The sequence below is a fragment of the Arachis ipaensis genome, chromosome B8, assembly GCF_059453495.1.
Source record: "Arachis ipaensis isolate K30076 ecotype BB chromosome B8, ASM5945349v1, whole genome shotgun sequence".
In the NCBI taxonomy this organism is placed as follows: Eukaryota; Viridiplantae; Streptophyta; class Magnoliopsida; order Fabales; family Fabaceae; genus Arachis; species Arachis ipaensis.
In genome coordinates, this window is record NC_142443.1 from 138,253,259 (window position 1) to 138,272,068 (window position 18,810).

General features: G+C 28.5%; 2 protein-coding genes and 1 long non-coding RNA gene across 4 annotated transcripts; 2 read left to right on the plus strand and 1 right to left on the minus strand.

The window, feature by feature from the left end:
- Window positions 1-2,131: 2,131 nt before the first annotated feature.
- Window positions 2,132-3,646, plus strand: LOC107614068 (uncharacterized). The gene is made up of 3 exons (XR_001614259.3): window positions 2,132-2,329; window positions 2,657-2,815; window positions 3,283-3,646. It is a non-coding gene; the product is annotated as an uncharacterized LOC107614068 (long non-coding RNA).
- A 723-nt stretch (window positions 3,647-4,369) lies between these two features.
- LOC107614067 (4-hydroxy-tetrahydrodipicolinate synthase, chloroplastic-like) lies at window positions 4,370-9,892 on the minus strand. The gene is made up of 3 exons (XM_016316293.3): window positions 9,783-9,892; window positions 5,794-5,874; window positions 4,370-5,519 (listed from the first exon to the last, which is right to left on the minus strand). Exons 1-3 carry the CDS (start codon window positions 9,881-9,883, stop codon window positions 4,592-4,594), a joined length of 1,110 nt encoding a protein of 369 aa, XP_016171779.1. The 5' UTR covers window positions 9,884-9,892; the 3' UTR covers window positions 4,370-4,591.
- Window positions 9,893-10,868: 976 nt separating this feature from the next.
- LOC107611727 (amino acid permease 5-like) lies at window positions 10,869-15,724 on the plus strand. 2 transcript variants are annotated; one of them, XM_088497096.1, is made up of 7 exons: window positions 10,869-10,918; window positions 11,003-11,067; window positions 11,320-11,550; window positions 12,150-12,243; window positions 12,969-13,183; window positions 14,360-14,493; window positions 15,089-15,724. In XM_088497096.1, exons 1-7 carry the CDS (start codon window positions 10,869-10,871, stop codon window positions 15,722-15,724), a joined length of 1,425 nt encoding a protein of 474 aa, XP_088353222.1. The 2 variants fall into 2 exon arrangements, with proteins under 2 accessions (XP_088353222.1, XP_088353221.1); XM_088497095.1 differs by having other exon boundaries at window positions 10,869-11,067.
- The last annotated feature ends 3,086 nt before the right edge of the window (window positions 15,725-18,810 follow it).

Consider the following 18,810-nt stretch of genomic DNA (forward strand, 5'->3'; position numbering starts at 1 on the left):
TTGCATGAGATATGTTATATGATATAACATCAAATTTGATGAATGATTAAAAAAATTTGACAAAAATTTAACGTAAAAAGTTTTATCGTCTTACAATAGATAAAAATAGATTTTTACAAGAGAATTCTTATATCAAACTCAAACACAAGCTCGTTAAGAAATCAATGATGCATCCAATGAGAATCATACGATAAGGAGAAGTCCAACGAGCAAGATTTAATTGTAGGATTTTAGTTTTTACTTGTCAAGAATAAATTAAGTTCATTTTTTAAATTAAAATCACGTTTTAATCAAAGTAAAATTATTTTTAACCAATGATTTCGAAATAAAACTCATGATTGAGGAATAGAGTATATGTCGGTGTTATGATAATTTTAATATGTTTATAATAGATTATGAGAAATACGATCTAATCTAATCATGCACAAGACGCCATAATTTAAAATTTAAATTTGCTGAAATTTAAGCCTAGAAGATATCCTTAGCGTTGAGAATTGATCCTATATGTTCTTGTGGATACAAGACCCTACCAAGAGCGTATGTTCTTGAATCATTTGATCTATCTACTTACTCTTAATGTTCATGGGTGCATGGAGACTATAAATCTTAGCCCTTTGTTTCAGTACACAACTTTTGTTTATGGTGATCAAATTTTATAAGTTTTTAAAGTAATTTTCATAAACATTTGAGAGATAATAACTTAAGATTATTCATAATACTTTATTTATAAGCGTATACTTTTTTTGAGATAACTCATTATTTCTAAAGTTCACTATTATATATTGTAAAAGAAGAGTTTTATAACTCTCCTTATTATCATTATAATATATACAATTTTTTGGACATTATACATTAAGGCCTGATTTGATAAAATTTTTGGAAAAAAGTTTGTGTTTTTTAAAAGTACAAGCACTTCGTTTTGTGTTTGGTAAATTAAGGGTTTGTTTGGGTGAATTTTTAAAAAAAAATTTTTTTTTGAGTTATCTTTTTTTAAAAGATTTTATAGAAAAGTAAAAATAATTTTATATTTAAATATCTTATACAAAAAAATCTTTTTATCAATCAATTATATTTAGATAAAATAAGATAAAAATATTTTTTTATTCATTTATTATGTGCCAATTCAATCTGAAAAATCCTTAAAAGAATTATAAAAAAGAAAGAAAAAAAGAAAAACCCTAAGAGGGATCTATAGATCTAAATGCGAAGCAAAATCTCTTCCAGGCTGGGATCATAAGATGAAATGATATAGATATCAATTTAAGTGAAGTGATGACTTATGATGTTTATAACTTTTTTTTATATGATATATATTTTATTGATTTAATAACCATTAAATTACCATTAGATTATATCGAAATTAAATATCATCAATAAGTATATAATTGATGAAGAACTCTTTGTTTGGATATAAAATAAGTATAAAAAATTAAATTTTAATTAATTAATATTAAAATTTATTGTTGACTAATGAATTGCTGTATATATAAGATAAAATTCGAATATCCAATACTTGTTTAAGTAAACTAGTGAGTTATTCACTATACCAGCCCAAGTTTTTTTTTTTTTTTATCAAAGATAAGAGACTCGAACCCGCAACCTCTTAATTGAGTATGGGGAGACTATGCCATTTGAGTTATTACTCATTGGCTATACCAGCCCAAGTTGGTTGAAAGGTAAAAGATAATTTGCATATATGCAAGCATAAGTTGCAATTATTTTTTGGATTTTCCACCATAACCTCCAACCTAATATGTTGAGAACTAATTAACTGTACATTTAAATTTTATTTAAAAGTTTGTTGCTACCGAATAGGTTGTTGTATCCACAACAAGAAGAGTTACATTTTTTTTTGTCAAGGTACATTTCACATGGTTTTAAAAACTGGACCAATCAGTCGGTTCAATTAGAAACCGACGATATAAGCAGTCCGATCCTTCACTTCACCCATAACCGTCCGAAGAAAAACTGTTAAAAAACTGTCAAATCGGTTGAGAACCGACCGGTTAGATCGGACCGATAACCATCCAGTTCGGAACAAACGACGCTGTTTTTTATTTTGAAAAAAAATAAAATAAAATAAAAGAAACAGATCCACTCCATTCGTGATCAACACCGCCCCACCCCCCCCCCTCTTCCCCCAATCGTTCATTCATTTCATTTGTCACTGGAGAACTCTGAACCAAAGGAACCCTAGCCCTCCATCAGTCCATCGTCGCCGCCGTCCCCAGCTCCTCAGCACCGCCGCTTCTTCCTCTTTCCCGTGTCCGGAACCCAGTAAATCGGCAGGTCCTCTTCATCTTCGCTGGCTTCTCGGCACGGAACCCAGGTTAGTGGCTTCTCGTCTTCGGTCTTGTTCTTCAATTTTTGTTCTATTTTTCTTCAATTCTTCTTCGGTCTTGGTTTGAAGTTTGGTTCTGAAGTTTGGTTCTTCAATTCTTCTTCTTCGGTCTTCAGTCGTGGTTTGAACTTTGAAGTTTGGTACTGTCTTGTATTTGCTGGTTGCTCTGTTACTCACTCTGTCTTGGTAGTGTCTTGTATTTGTATGTATGGTTCTGACTTCTGATTGTTCTGTTACTCACTTACTCTGTTAAATACTTAAATCATGTATACTAAAATAAACTTACTCTGTTATATGATCATTTGTATCAACCAGAAATGTTTGTTTTACGGTTTTAAATGGCAAAGTGATGCGAAAAGTGGGTGTGGATGTTGTGGGGTTGGGAGCCCTAAAGTTCACTGGATTCCTTAGAGAACAAAGCAACAGAATAACATGAGTTTTGGATCAATGTACACTGTTCGAATGCTGAAACAGGTACTAAACTACTAAAACCATTCCTTTTTGTTTTTGCTTGAATTTTAGAAGAAAGAGCAATGTAATGTATTCCTATTTAAGATTCCATAAGACCAAGGTTAAATTAACAATTCAGGTGGAGTTGAGTTTTGTTTATGAGTAATTAAATGCACGAAACAGGATTAGGATTGCTAATTTCTTTTGTGACTTTCATTGTTTTTTTTTTCCCTTGTTTTGCTGCTGTTGTTGTTATGCTGCTATTTTGTAATGGTTGTTGCTGAATGCTAAAAATAGAAATCAAATCAAATGCTGGTTGTTGCTGAATGAGTAGGGTAGCTACCTGCCAATGCCATATATAAATAAACTGATGAATGATGATGATGGTAGTGGAAGGAGAGTCAAAGTGTATAGGTAGTTGGTGATATGTTATGCTTTCTTATTCAATGACTATTTGTTATGTTGATACCTCAACTTGGAAACAACACCAGATCCGTTTATGGCTTGCTCAGCAAGAAGAATCTGTTGCTAAGAGAGCTCTCTTACAACAGATGAACGCAACGCTGCCTAAGATTAAACCGAAAAGGTCATCTTGCAAGGTTCAGGTTCATGTTCAGTTAGCATAATACCACAGAATGATCAACATTTTCTAATTGAACTAGCTTAACATTCTTTTGAAATTGATAATCCTTTGTCTCCTGACATTTCTAAATTAGTATCTGAGGTGTTAAGTGATCCTGTTAACCCTCAAAGTCAAAATTTAATATTTAGATTTTTTTTTACTATTTAACTTGAGTTTGTATTTTGATAATATCATATGAATTTGGTTGATGATTTTTTGTTTAGTGTTTTAAATTTGGAAAATATTTTAGGATGTTTATTTATAATTTATTTATTATTTTATTCTAAAACGGTTTTTCGGTTGAATTATCGGTTGGATCAGTAAACCAGTGAACCAGTGACTAAAGCGGTTTGATGATCAATCCGGTTTTCAGAACCTTGCATTTCATCATACATTTTTTTTGTACAAACACTTCTTCGTGGGTCCACGCTCAATTAGTAATTTAAAAAGTACCAATTTACAACCAACTGTTTTTTATTCACTTGGCAATTTTGCATTCGGAGCTCAAAACGAGGACAACACCCCTCGTCTACTACCACAAAAGAACAATATGGGACAATTCGTTTATACATACAGGAGATTGTAATATTATAACTTTTCTAATAAAATAAAAAATAAATAGATAGTACTTAGCGTTAGTTTCTTCAAGTACTAATTAATAAAAGGTTTTTATTTTTATTTTTATTTATTTTAATTTAATATATTTTATTTATATGTCGATTCTGTGTATGTCACTTGTTAAAACTGGAAAGCATGATCCCTCTCTCTCTGAATTCTAGCATTGAGAATCATCCCTCAGTGTTGGCCCAAGATTCACTCTGTTAATCTGTTTCTGCTATTCATTTCAATGCTTCATTACTTTGATGGCCCAACTACTCCTATCTTTGTTTGATGCTCTGAATATGCAATTATGTCATTTTGGTTTTGTCTGCTATAAGTGTTTGGCAATATATGAATCATGACCCCCCAAAAAAAAGGAAATCAAGGTCCATTTTATCATGTAAGTAGCATGAACCAGTTAACACTTAACAGCAACAAATAGCTACTGAAAGAAACACCAACTTGTATTATTATTGGTTTATTTTAACTGACTCTATTGTACATTAATTGGTTTAAAACTTTGGCATAATCTGGAAAAGGATACAAAACTCAACTAAGAGCAACTGAAACAGAATAAACTAATATCGACCAACTAAGATAAAATCATCATCATCAAGAACCTGAACATCTTTGTCTCCAACAAAATGCTCTCGGCCTATTTGCTTCACCAAGTTCACAAACTCAATCCTTTTCTCCGCAGGGAGAGGCACGTACGGCAGCCTGAAAACCGGTCTGACAACCCCGAGTTGGGCAAGAGCTGTGTTCAAACCGATCGGGTTTGGCTCCTGGAAAAGCCAGTCCATCAGAGGAAGGAGCTTTGAATTCAATGTTGGATTCTTCCCTGCAAACATGATGTCTCGCATCAAACCAGGAACAAGGTTGCTGGTGACAGATATCACTCCGGTGGCACCATAGCCCCATCTAGCATCATGGCATCCATCGTCGTTGCCACTCCACACAACAATCCCATCAGCCGTGTACTGTTTGATCCGATCGTTTCCAACACACTCCTTGACACCGGCCAAGCTAGCACTTTGAGCCAAGGTTTGAATCACATGAGGAGGAATATCTTGACCAGTCCTCGAAGGAACATTATATATGATCGTAGGGCCCATGGAAATCACGCTTTCGAAGTGAGAAATCATACCGTCCAAGGAGGTTTTGCCGTAGTAAGGGTTTATATGAAGGGCAGCATGCATTCCAACTGCAAAACCCTGCTCACTGGTATGGATTGCTTCCCTCGTGGAGTTACTTCCGGTGTTACCAACAACCTTGATTTTACTGCCAAAACAATTGACCGTGTGCCCGATAAGCATGAGGTGTTCATCCCAGCTCATTAGTTGGCCTTCACCAGTTGTGCCACCAACAATAATACCTTCTACACCGTTTTCAATTTGCTTGTTCACCAAATCATCATAGGCTTCTAGATCAAATCGGCCATCAGGTAGGTACGGAGTTTTGAGCGCAGTTATCAATCTCAGACACTTTATGTCCTCGGTTGATGTCCTGTACATACAGTACATGTAAAATACTTATTGTGAAGATCAGACACAGAATATTGTTTAAAGATACTTATGTTAGTTAGATTAAAAATATCAAGTCCAGCAGCCTTTTAAAATTCTACCGAGGCAAGATTCCAAATCAAACCATTTCTGCAAATTGTACACATAATACATAAATAAAATAACCTGCAAATGAAAACCCAATGTTAAGTATAGAATTTAACAAGAGAATGATTCTATTTGGAACAGCACATTGACAATTCATTAGTCAAACACACCTATTTTTCACCTCAAAGCTGCGCATTGAGAGATGCAAATTGGGTATGATAGCTGCCTGTGGAGGCTTCCAGTTTGAGCTCCTGGTTCATACAAATAAACATTAAAATTTAAAATAATCAATGAATCGACATTTAGATCAATGACATTATGGCAAGAAAACTTGGTATCTGTCTCATTGCAATTGGCACCAACCACCAGTCTAATAATTCTAAAATGGAAAACATACATACAGGGGTGCTGACCAAGGTTCACAAAATCCTTAGTTCTATTTGACTTTAGCCCTTTTAAAACTCTATCTACACACCCCATTTTTTTGCTGGTTGCCAATCACCTTTTGCAAATAAATAATTGTATAAAGGACACTGACAGAACAATATTACAAACAAGAAACAAAGACATCATTTTACATAAACATGCCTTCATCTTAACAACAAATTAAGGAGTTTCACCTAGGAAAACAGAGGTAGCTGGATGAATGCACATGATTCACCAAATAAATAATTTTTACTTGTCTTATAGCAAGTAAAAGACATTCTTGATCATAAAACAAAGGCAAAAAGACTCGAAACATAAGATAATCATAAATCTTCTAAATTCATTTAGCTCCATACACTCATTTGGCTACAATGTTAGGATTGGCTTTGGCTAAATGCTGAAAAGAAACAAGTATCCAAAAACAAAATATGGTGTTTCTAAAAGTGAATGAGTTGAAGGAGATAAAATAATCAATACACAAATTCACCAAGGAGTTCGTTTGATTTGAAAAACGAAAAATGTATGACTTACACCTACAGTCCTCTAGATACATTAAATAAATATAAATACAACCTCAGCAACCGAAATCATATTATTTACTTATTTAGCAAACCCCATTTTTAAAGTAAGTCACAAACAGATGCAGAAAATTTTAGAAATGGGACAAAAATATTTATATTAAAAGAAATATTATTGAGCATTATTAATTATACTAAAAATATAATGTAGGTATAAAAATTAAAAAGCGTTAATGAACATTTTCATTCTTAAAATACTATTCATTATATATAATTTATAAAAAAATTATTTTTAAAACTTGAACTTAAAACATCTTAATTAAATTATAGGTGCATGCTATGCTATGGTGCCTATATATATATATATATATATATATATAATTTACTAAAAGGAGATAAAAGTTAATATTTAATTTAAAAAATATAAAAATAAATAATTTTTAAATATTTAAAACTTACTATAAAAGGCAAATTCAACGATTTCGGCACCAAATTTATAGGCACCAAAGAATTTGCGTAAATTATAAATAACTTATCATCCTAACTAATTTTACTTTTATTTACTTTTGTGCACATTTAATAATAAAAAGAGTAAATTAATTAGCACGTCAGCGCTTATTGATACACTAGTATTTATAATTTGAAACTAAAATTATATATAAATACCAAAAAAAAACTAAACTTATATATAAAAAGTATGTTTATATAAAATAATAGAAACTTAATTTATAATTATTTTTTACTTTCTTTTTAATAATATTTTTAGGGATGAAACTTGCAATAATTTTTTTTATACTTTAATAATATATTTTTAGGTAATATTTTTTAAAAAATATTGTTTAATAATAAATAAATACTGTTTTAATTTTAATAATATTTTTTTAAAATATCGTAATAATCACTACTAGAATGGTCTTATTTAAAATGTGAATATATGTTATATTAAATAGTTTAATTAAATATATTAAATTATTTTTTTAAATAATTATTTTTATAAAAATACAATTTTATCAAATGTCACGTAGTTAAATTTTTTTGAATATTTTCAAATAAATCAATACACATTCAAAATACATAATAAATAAAATTGAAATTTAAAATTTAAATTTTAAAATTTTTATTTCAGTTTTAACATTTTTAATTACTAAAAAATTATAATTTAAATACACATTTAAAAATCAAATTAAATAAAATTTTAATTTTAATTTTAATTTTAAAATAATAAAGGCTTTAAAATAAAAAAATAGTAATGCTCAAATAAATAATAAAAATTTTAACTAATACTATGATAAAATATGTTAGATATATTTTTATTGAACAAGATCTAAAAAATTTAACTTAATTATTCATTTTAATAATTTAAAAAACGTTAATATTCAAATAAGTAATGAAAAATCTAATTAATAATAAAAATAAGAAATATTAGATACGTTTTTATCGAATAAGGATATAAAAAAATTAATTTTATTTTTAATGTTTAAATTTAAATTTTAAATTTATAATTTTGGATGTGTTTAAAAAATATTGTGTATATAACTTAATAATTTTAGATGTGTTATAATTGAAAAAAAAACGTACAATTTTTATGAACATACATTTTAAAAATTTTAAAAATATTAATATTCAAATAAATAATAAAACAATTCAACTAATAATAAAAAATAAAAATATTAGATGCATTTTTATCGAATAAGATATAAAAAAATAATTTTATTTTTAATGTTTACATTTAAAGTTTAGATTTATAATTTTGGATGTGTTTCTAAAATATTTTATATATAACTTAATAATTTTAGATGTATTATAATTGAAAAAAAAAAAATTTATAAACATATATTTTAATAATTTTAAAAATGTTAATGTTCAAATATATAAGTAATGAAAAAATTTAATTAATAATAAAAAAAATAAAAAATATTAAATACGTTTTATCGAATTTGAAGTGTGTGAGAAAATATTATTAAGTATATTACTCTATATATAATATCTCTAACTTATATATTATTTTTCTTCAGTCCCGTACAACATTAGAAGCCTCATATATTAATTCTGAAATTATTTGGACTACCATCCAAAAACATTTTTGAAGTGATAAAATATCATATCATAAAAGTATTTATCTAAAAAATTTTAAAGACACTGAACACGGAAAAAGATAATGCATAACACACGGCCACCACCATCAAGATGACTCAAAACTCTTCCGCCGCCGCATGATCATTCCTAATCGTAACTGCATGCATTCTACTACTCATTATAATTTTTAAATATTAATTATTATTTATTGACTTAAAAAATTTATTTGTTAAAATATTTATGACATAAAATACTTTTAATCCAAAATAATTATTATAAATAAGATTATTTAAGAGATAAAATTAAAAAGTATTATATAATTTTAAAATAAAAAATATTAATTATTAATAAATAGATACTATTTTTTTATTTCAACTAATTTTTAAAGACAAAAAAATATTGATAATTTTACTTATATTTAAAAAACTGAGTTTTAGTTTGATAATTAACTAATTAATTAATTTTAAAAATTATATTAACATTATTCATTAATTTTTTATTAAATTAATTTATTTACTTATTTCTTATTTTTATATTAAATCAAATTTAAAAAAATAAATATTGTTATATATTAAATTTAATAAAAAATTATTTTTAACATAAATCTCAAAATAAAATTTTATAAATTTTTGTAGGAGCAAAAAATATAATTATATAAAATTATAATTATTTTTTTAAAATTTAGTAGGGGTAAATACCTCCCTTCTCATGTATCTGAGTCCGTCTCTAGTTACAAATTAAGTAGCAATGCAAATATACACCTAATAGAGCAAAACAAAACCCAAATCAAAACAAGGAAATACTCAATATATAAGATAATCCATCAACCATGACAAACCCCACTATAGTAACAGTATCTATTAATCAATCGACATGAGCATTAAGTAAAAGACAGATACTCAAATTGCTCCAATGTGAGATATTTAAATTGATCTTTTTTCCCTATCAACTTAGTCCCTTACGTCATACATATAAAACCGCCAATTAACTAAAGAAGTAAAGATCAAGTCAACATTGAAATGAGAACTAGAATAAGCAAACACATGTATGAGTGACAAACACAAGATAAAAAAAAACGATATTTTTATAAAAGAAATGACATATTAAGCAAATAAAAAATCGATACTTTTTATTATAACCTCTTGTTACTGGCGTTGGTGGCATTGTTGGAGCGAAAAACAGCAAAACCAGAAGCAGTGAAGCACGCACTGCTACTATAGCTCTTCAGCATCGCCGCCATCACTATTCAACGAAAAGAGTGACGAATATTACTACCGGTCAATGAAAAAATCCGATAATGAGAATGAAATCCGACTCGAAATAGATAAAGAGAGAAAGAGGGATAGGGAGGATTGAGTTTTTTAGATGATAATAATGGTAGTAATTGGGGTCATAAAAGTGGTGGTGATAGTGAAAGCGGAGGAGTGGTTACGAGAAGAGGAGAGAGGCGGTGGGTGACAGAGGTACTGCGTCAGATTCCGGCAGAGAAGGGAAAGTGAAGAGGAGAGAGGTAGGGTTTTACAAGTTAAGGTACTCTCTGTGCAGACATTCCCTTAAACATAGTATTTATGATGAATTTTACTATGATTATGTTACAGTAGTTTGTAAATATATATATTTTTTCTATTGAAAGTTAAGGATAAGACTTGTAATTTCTAAGTAAATATAAAAAGACTATGAATATTGTTAAAAGTAAAGTTATATTTTTTTATATTTTTCAGTTGAATTGCATGCTTGTATATACAGTAGTTCAGAAGTTGTGATAATTAGCATATAAAGAGAGTGAGTTGCAGTTCTGCTTCTTGTTCTTTGATTTGTTACCGTTCTTTTCGCGGGCATTTTATTTGTGTGATGAGTTGATAGGTGACCTGCATTTTAATTAGCAAATAAAGAGAGTGAGTGGAAGTTCTGCTTCTTGTTCTTCAATTTATTACCGCTCTTTTCGCGGGCATTTTCTTTGAGTTGATAGGTGACGTGCAAATGGTTCCAAATGGTAAACTGTGTCCGAGATTCTGCAGAAATCAAGAACATGCAGAAACATCGAATAAATTGGGGTCTAACCACCAACCTTATATATAGTTGTTCAGCCCCCTGTGCAACATTGGAAGCCCCATAACTATTGTTCCCCTTGATTACCACCAAACCCTGCACTGTATCTTTCCTATTTAATTCTCTTTTACACTTATTAGTTGTAAAGTGGAATAGTCATATTCGAAGTCTCCAAGATGCATAACACACAAGACATAATTGAAGAAATCTCTTCAGCCGCAACTACACAAGACAGGATTGAAGAAATTGAAGAAATCTCTTCAGCCGCCACAACACAAGACAGGATTGAAGAAATTGAAGAAATTGAAATCTCTTCAGTTAGCCACCATGAAGATGCCTCCCTATATGACGACGATGGCCGGCAAAAACGAACAGGTAATAATAATACTAATTAAATTAAACTAATGCATGCATGTTATTGTTACAATCTCTTCCTTTTCTTCTTTCTCTTTTATAAGAAAATCATAAAAAAAAATAATTGAAGCTATCATTGATTATATACGAAGAGATTTAATTTCAATGGCGTTTTATTATAAGAAGCTTTAAATAACGTTCTTAACTTGCATATTAATTATTTAGATGGATATAATTTTTTATGATATTTGATATATATTATATTTGGTGCAGGAACCATGTGGACAACAAGTTCATATATAATAACAGCAGTAATTGGATCAGGAACTTTGTCCTTAGCATGGTCCATAGCACAGTTAGGTTGGAGTGGCGGCCTTATTGTCATGATCTTCGGTCTCCTCACGTTATATACTTCACATTTTCTTGCCAATTGTTATCGTGCTGGGGACCCTATTACTGGCAAGAGGAACTACACATACATGGAAGCTGTTGAAAACATTTTAGGTAAGTACAAACAAAATTAAGTTATACATGAATTTTACATTTACAAGCAGATCTTTTTCAATCTGATGATGCATTTTGAAGAGATATAGATGATCTTATGTGTTTCTTGTTCTTTTTGTTAATTGCAAATACATATTTACGTAATATTAAAAATGACACATGCAACTTGAAAATGTATATTTAATTTGGTATTTTTTTATAATAGATTTAATTGTATAGGTGTAATTTAAGGTGTTTATTTTGGTTGTACATTAATTAAAACAATGTCTATCTCAAGGACAATTTCAAAGAAATAACACTATTCTAAATTTGATGATATTAGTGTGAATCTTGCTGTGACTAGATAGTTTATTTAATGATTAATAAATATAGGATGTTTTGTTGTTGTTGTAGTTGTATTTATAAAACAGAGTAATATTACTTACTGATAAAGTACTATGATTTAGTGGTCATATATATTTCATTATAAAGTTTTTTGAAAAATAGGAAACTATAAAGTGTTTTGGAAAATAGAAAACTAAGTTATGATAACAAGTATAATCCATTGAAAATTAAATATTCTCATAAATAATATTGGATATGCCATTATTATTTTACAGGAGGAAAAAATTCCATTTTTTGTGGGATAATACAATATGCAAATCTTTATGGAACTTCAATAGGATATACAATTGCGGCTGCCATGAGTATGATGTGAGTTCAATTAATCCTTACGTTTATCTTTGAAATCTTTAAAATTTTGAAATTAATTTCATTTGGTTAATTTGTATGTATATATATAATAATATACTTTGAGTGATAATTATATAAAGAAGTCCATTCTAATGATTTAAAGCAATGAGCGGTAAGTTGAAATAATTTGCCATTTTTTTTAATGGATTTCAAATTTTTATGGATAAAAATTGGAAGGTTGAGCTTTATTTTTTACTATAAAAAAAGAAACTAATTTCTCATAATAGACTAACTTGCTAAGCTCAAGTCAACTAATCATATTTTACTAAATTTTAGATAATTAACTTAACAATTTCTATAACCTTTAGCCAACAACAAGCCAATAAGAGTTTTTAAATTGTACTCCATAATAATTAATTATTATTAATTAATAATTATTAATTACAGTTGTTTAAAATTGACTAATTAAAAATTATTTATCTATATTTTTCTTTAACTTAATTTATATTTGTTATTAGTAAATAATATGATATATATCTAATCTAGTATTCTCATTTATACTAATAGTATATAAAAATTAAACTCTTGAATAATACCAGTAAAATAAATAAATATAATCTAGTTAAAAGAAAATTCATGTATTATCTTGTTATTAAAATTACTTAAATCTTACCATAATTATTCTGAAGTTATAAAAAGACAATTATGTTTAAAATTGATTACAATTTATTGACTTTGGTTGGCAGGGCAATTAAAAAGACGAACTGTATATATTTCTCTCACGGAACAAAAACATGTCATGTCTCTGGTAACCATTATATAATTTGGTTTGGGACAATCCAACTTGGATTTTCTCAGATTTCTAATATCCATAAGATGAAATGGTTATCAAATCTTTCTACGATCATGTCCTTCACATATTCATTAATTGCTCTAGCTCTTGGAATTGCTCAAATTTCAGGTTATGTTTAACTTATTTTTTTACTTTAATTTGCTTGATATAACTAACACTCTCTATTGTTAAACACAAATCATTATATGCATTAATGAGTAAAGGTTTAATTTGGTGGTATTTTATATTCTAGTCACTAAAATTTCAAAAATTATCAATTTAGTTTTTGTCTTTGTAATATTCTAAAAATTATTTTAGTATCTGACTAGTTAATTATTATTGTTTTATTAACATGTTGCATGATATATTTACATGTCATTTTGTGCGATACATTAATAAAATAATATGAAATTGATCATAAAGACTAAAATTAGTACTTTAAAAATTTTAGGACTAAAAATAAAGCATAAGTGCAATCTCAAAAATAAAATTAAACCTCTACATGATCAGCCGCGAATTTAAGGGGTTTAAGGTGGCTATAGTCCTCCAAAATTTATTTGAAAAAATTAGTACTATTAGTTTATTATTATTATATAATTAATATATATATTATGGATTAATATATTTTAGTATAGTAGATACTAAAAAAAAATTATATGTTAGTAACTTAATATGTAGTATAATAATGTGTATTATAATAAATTAATAGCAACTAAAAAATAGGGTTAAAAAAATAAAAGTGTATAAACATATAAATAATTGAAAAGTTATTGAAAAAAAATAGGTTTGAATTAATGTAGAAAAATAACAACTATAAAATAAATTTTGTTTTGATTTTTTCAATGACCACAGTAACAATTGAATAGACTTTTTTAACAATAAAAATTATTAAAACCAAATTTTGAAATAAGATGAAAGATGAATTTTTAGCAGATTATATAATTATATATGTTGAAAAAGAAAATGTTTCAAATTTTATTTTAGATGATAAATTGATAATTTTAGTTATATGAAATATGGCAGAACAAATTTAAAAATACCAAAATCTTAAAGCATGTAGTTGAATAATGTTGATTTCTATATAATATAATTATTAATTTTGACTTATATACTATAAATTATATTTTATTGATTTTTTTGTTATGTTATATTTTAATTTATTTTGTATTTAATTTGACTCATCTCTTATAAAATTTTTGGATTTATCACTGATTATGATAATAATAGAAGATAAAAAATAATTTATGATCTGAAAACATTTGATAATTGTTGCCTAATATTTTGTTTGTTTGGATCTTAAAACAGAAAACCGTGCTTTCAAGGGTACCATAGCAGGAGCTGAAGCAGAAACACACGCCAAAAAAGTGTGGGCAATATTTCAAGCTCTTGGCAACATAGCCTTTGCATATTCCTTTTCTGATATTCTCATTGAAATTCAGGTATACCCTTTTTTCTATTTCCTAATCATTAGTTTTAAAATAAATGCCGCTCCATTAATACATTGGGAAAAAAATGTATTTAAACACAAAAACAAAAAAAAATATAAGGAACCAATATAGTAATCAACCAAATAAATGTATGTATTTAAACACAACTGTATTCTAAATATATTACTATATTAGTTATGCAAAAAAAAAAAAAAATACTATGTACACAAAATTAGTTTTGGCGTAAAATTTAGATCATCTAAAATAAAGAGATTGGTAAAATAATAAAGGAAAGAGTTAATTACTATTTAATTTATAACTCTCATTATATGTGAGTCTTATTTTATTATTTTATTATTTTTTCACTTTGGATAAGTTTGATCCGTTTCTGTATATATAGATGTATTATTTAACTTATTTTTAAAATATATTTTGTATTTCAATATATATTTTATATGAATAACTAGTTTTTTTTACATTTAATATGGTTGTTATTCAATATACTAACTTGTCAAAAAATTTAATTTTAAAAAATAATAGAAAAGATTTCCTGTTTTTTTTCTCACATGTAAATTAATTAGTATATAATAATAAACTGATTAAACAGGATACTATAAAATCTCCTCTGGAGGTAACAACAATGAAGAGGGCTACGAATTTGAGCATCACAACCTCCACAATATTCTATGTCGTCTGTGGGTGCATAGGTTATGGTGCATTTGGAAACTCAGCACCAGGAAACTTACTCACGGCCTTTCACAAACCAGTTTGGCTTGTTGACCTTGCCAATTTAACATTAGTTATTCAACTTGTGGGGGCATATCAAATTTATTCCCAACCCCTCTTTGCATTTGTTGAAGAACGGATAACTAAAAAATGGGAAATAATTGGAAAAGAATATAAAGTTCAAATCTCATTTTTACCCTCATACAATCTGAACATATTTAGAATAGTTTGGAGATCACTGTATGTTGTGGTAAGCACGCTTATAGCTATGCTTATTCCGTTCTTCAATGACATGTTAGGAGTTATTGGGGCATTAGGATTTTGGCCCTTATCAATTTATTTTCCAGTAGAAATGTATATCAAACAGAAAAGGATTCCAAAATGGAGTAGAAGTTGGATTCTTTTACAGAGTTTGAGTATATTCTGTCTACTGATAACACTTGCTGCACTTGTTGGGTCCATAGTTGGTGTCTTATTTGACATTAAGACATATAAACCATTCAGTGCAAGCTTGTAGTCCGAGTCTCTTCGTGTAACATTTTATGTTAATTACTTATTGAAATATTAATTATTTTTTTATTCTTATTTTGTTTTGATTATTTATTTATTTATTTTGGTTTAGCCATTTCCTTTTTTATAAGATATTGAATAATAAGGTTTATTATAAAAAAATTAATATTAAGTTATTAACATAGTTTGACAAATTAATAATATTTAAATAGTAATAATCAAAATTATTTTTAAACACGTAATTATTAAAACGGACCTACTTAAGATGTTATTTTGTCTTATCTTTTTTTTGTTCCATCCTTATTGTAATTATTATTATTATTATTATTATTATTATTATTATTATTTCTAAGTTATGCATACAAAAAGTGGATTTTTTTTTTCATTTTCTAATTATTCAAGTAATAAAATTAAAGTAAAAGAATACACATAATTCAATTTATGAAATAAGGGTATACTACAATTTAAAGCACGTGGCAAACGAAACTCAATAAATTGACAAGAACATAATCCTAACTTATAATTGAAATGCTAATCATTATGCATCAATGCTACAATTCAACATACATGTTAATTGTTATTAGGATTAAAAGCGAATAAAATCATCTCATGGACCAGATTAAACTTGAAGTTAAATTTGAACTCAAATATTAAATAAGTTGAATTCAAACATGAATAAATTAAAATTATTAGCTCGTGAAATATATATTTTATTATAATTATTTAAATTAATCTACATATTATGTATTTTACATTTTTAATTTATCAATAATTAATAACATATAATTTTATGCATATACATAATGATAACATTCATACTTGTTAAATATACGGGAGTGTATTATTTTTTATTTTTGTTGTAAACCCCGGTTAAATTAGTAGATAATTAGTTAATAAATTATTTTTTTAATAAGGAGGATTAGAAATGCGAATATTATATCAAAATAGGGTAGAGCTCATCGAAACGAGAATTTTGACACTAATTTCGAAGAAATCGGTCCAAGATTGGACCAAATAAGCTGAACCGGTTGAACCGGACCCAAACCGGGCCGTCGGTCCAACCGGACCAACACTTTAAATGAGCCGAAAGCCCTTTCTTCCTCATTTTCACGTATGAACAACGTGAAAGCTCCGGGGAGAATGAAAGCTCCCGAAACCTTACGGTAATCTTCCGATCCCCGTAACTTCTCCGTCCGAGCTCCGATTGCTGCACCGTTTGCGGCCACGCGTTCACCGCGTCGAGCTCTACATTTCTATCGGAACAATTTCATAGGTAACTTGTTTAATCACTCTCAGCTTCATCTTCCCCCAATTTTCGAATTTTAAGTGGGAATATTGAATTTCTTTGATTTCTGATGTTTTAGGATCCAATTAGCTTGAGAGAAACGTTCACTCTTGCTTATGTGAAGCTTGGGTAAGGTGAGGATACGATAATTCTATTTTAATTTCATTAAATTTGAGCTTTGAGTATTAAATTGGGTATATATGTATTATGAATGTGTATTAGGTTGAAAATAAATAATTGGAGCTTGAAATTGTGAATACTGGAACTTGGAGGAAGCGGATTAGTTGAGTTTTGAGGGGCTGTTTTGGTTTTGAATAAATAGCTTTGGTCGTTACGTGAAAATCGGCTAAGGTATGGTTTAGGTTTCTTACATTTAATATATAATGTTCTGTGAAAACTTAGGCTAGATGACCATAGGATAAGTTGGAATGCAGGTGTATGTTTAATGTTTAGTAATTTGTCGATGAATATATTTGGTTGAAGTTTATTGGATAATTAGTTATTAATTTTGGATGGTGAATGTTGTTATGTTAATTTGGAGAGAATCATGGTTGAATGTTATTGTTGATGAATATTGTTGGTTCGGTGCTTGTTGATTAACTAATGATTCGATGAATTATTGATTTGAGGTATTTTGTGTTAAAAGCCTAGGATTTGTGAACTATGACTCTTAGTTGAATTTTGGTTGTTGGATTTGAATATTGTATGAGTTTAATTGTTGATTTGAGGTAGATTTATTGTGGTGGTTGTTATGATGATGAGAAAGGGTATGTTGAATTGAAAAGAATACAGGTTTGGACCCAAACAGGGTGGCAAAGTCCGAGTTTTAGAGGAGATGCTGCCGAAATTTTATAAAAATTAGAGATTTTGTTTATATGATTATTTAAAAAGATTTAGATTTAAAGGTTATATGGTTTGATTTTGAGTTATTAAGAAAATGAGCATGTTTTAAGTTTAGTTCATTTGGAAAAGAATGAATTATGTTTTGAATTGGAACTATTGATGGACGGAATGAGAGGTGTGATAATGAAGGATAATGATTGAATATGATTGACATATAATGATGAATGAGATGTGATTGAGAATGATGTGGATGTTGATGAATTTTAATTGAATTATTTATATGGCTTATGAATTTGAATAATCTGAGATACGAGATTCCCTGGATTAAGTGCCGTGGCTTGCCACCACGTGTACCAGGTTGAAAACTCGATACTCTGTTGACCCTACGACGTGTGACCGGGCTCTATATAAATTCCCGGGAATGTTACCCCCATTGAGCAATATTGATTATTTGAGAAAAATCTATGCATAGACTCTTGGGGATGCACGTCGGGGGACAGTCTAAGGACAATTCAGACTTGTCGGGTTGGCTGGATAACCGACAGATGAGCCTCATCAGCCATAGGACAGGCATGCATCATATGCATATTACTTGAATTACTTGCTTGTGCTCTAATTGGGTGTGCCTATCTGTATTTGCCATGCTAAATGTGTATTTGTTACCTACAGTAGTTGTAACTTTCTTGTGTTTGCCTTTATCTGTTTATTTGTCTGTGAAAATGCATGATGGAATTGGAGGTATGGAGGAATGGCAGTATGGGACTTAGATTTAAGGTTAAGTTAAGTTAGGATTAAATATTTCTAGGAAACCACCTTTTATGGCTTCTGTTTAATACTTTAAGCTCTACAATCTGAGTGTCGGCGTTCTAGGATTGCCTCTGGCATTCCCAGGACCTTATATATTATGTGTGTGGCACCTTTACCATACTGAGAACCTCCGGTTCTCATTCCATACTATGTTGTTA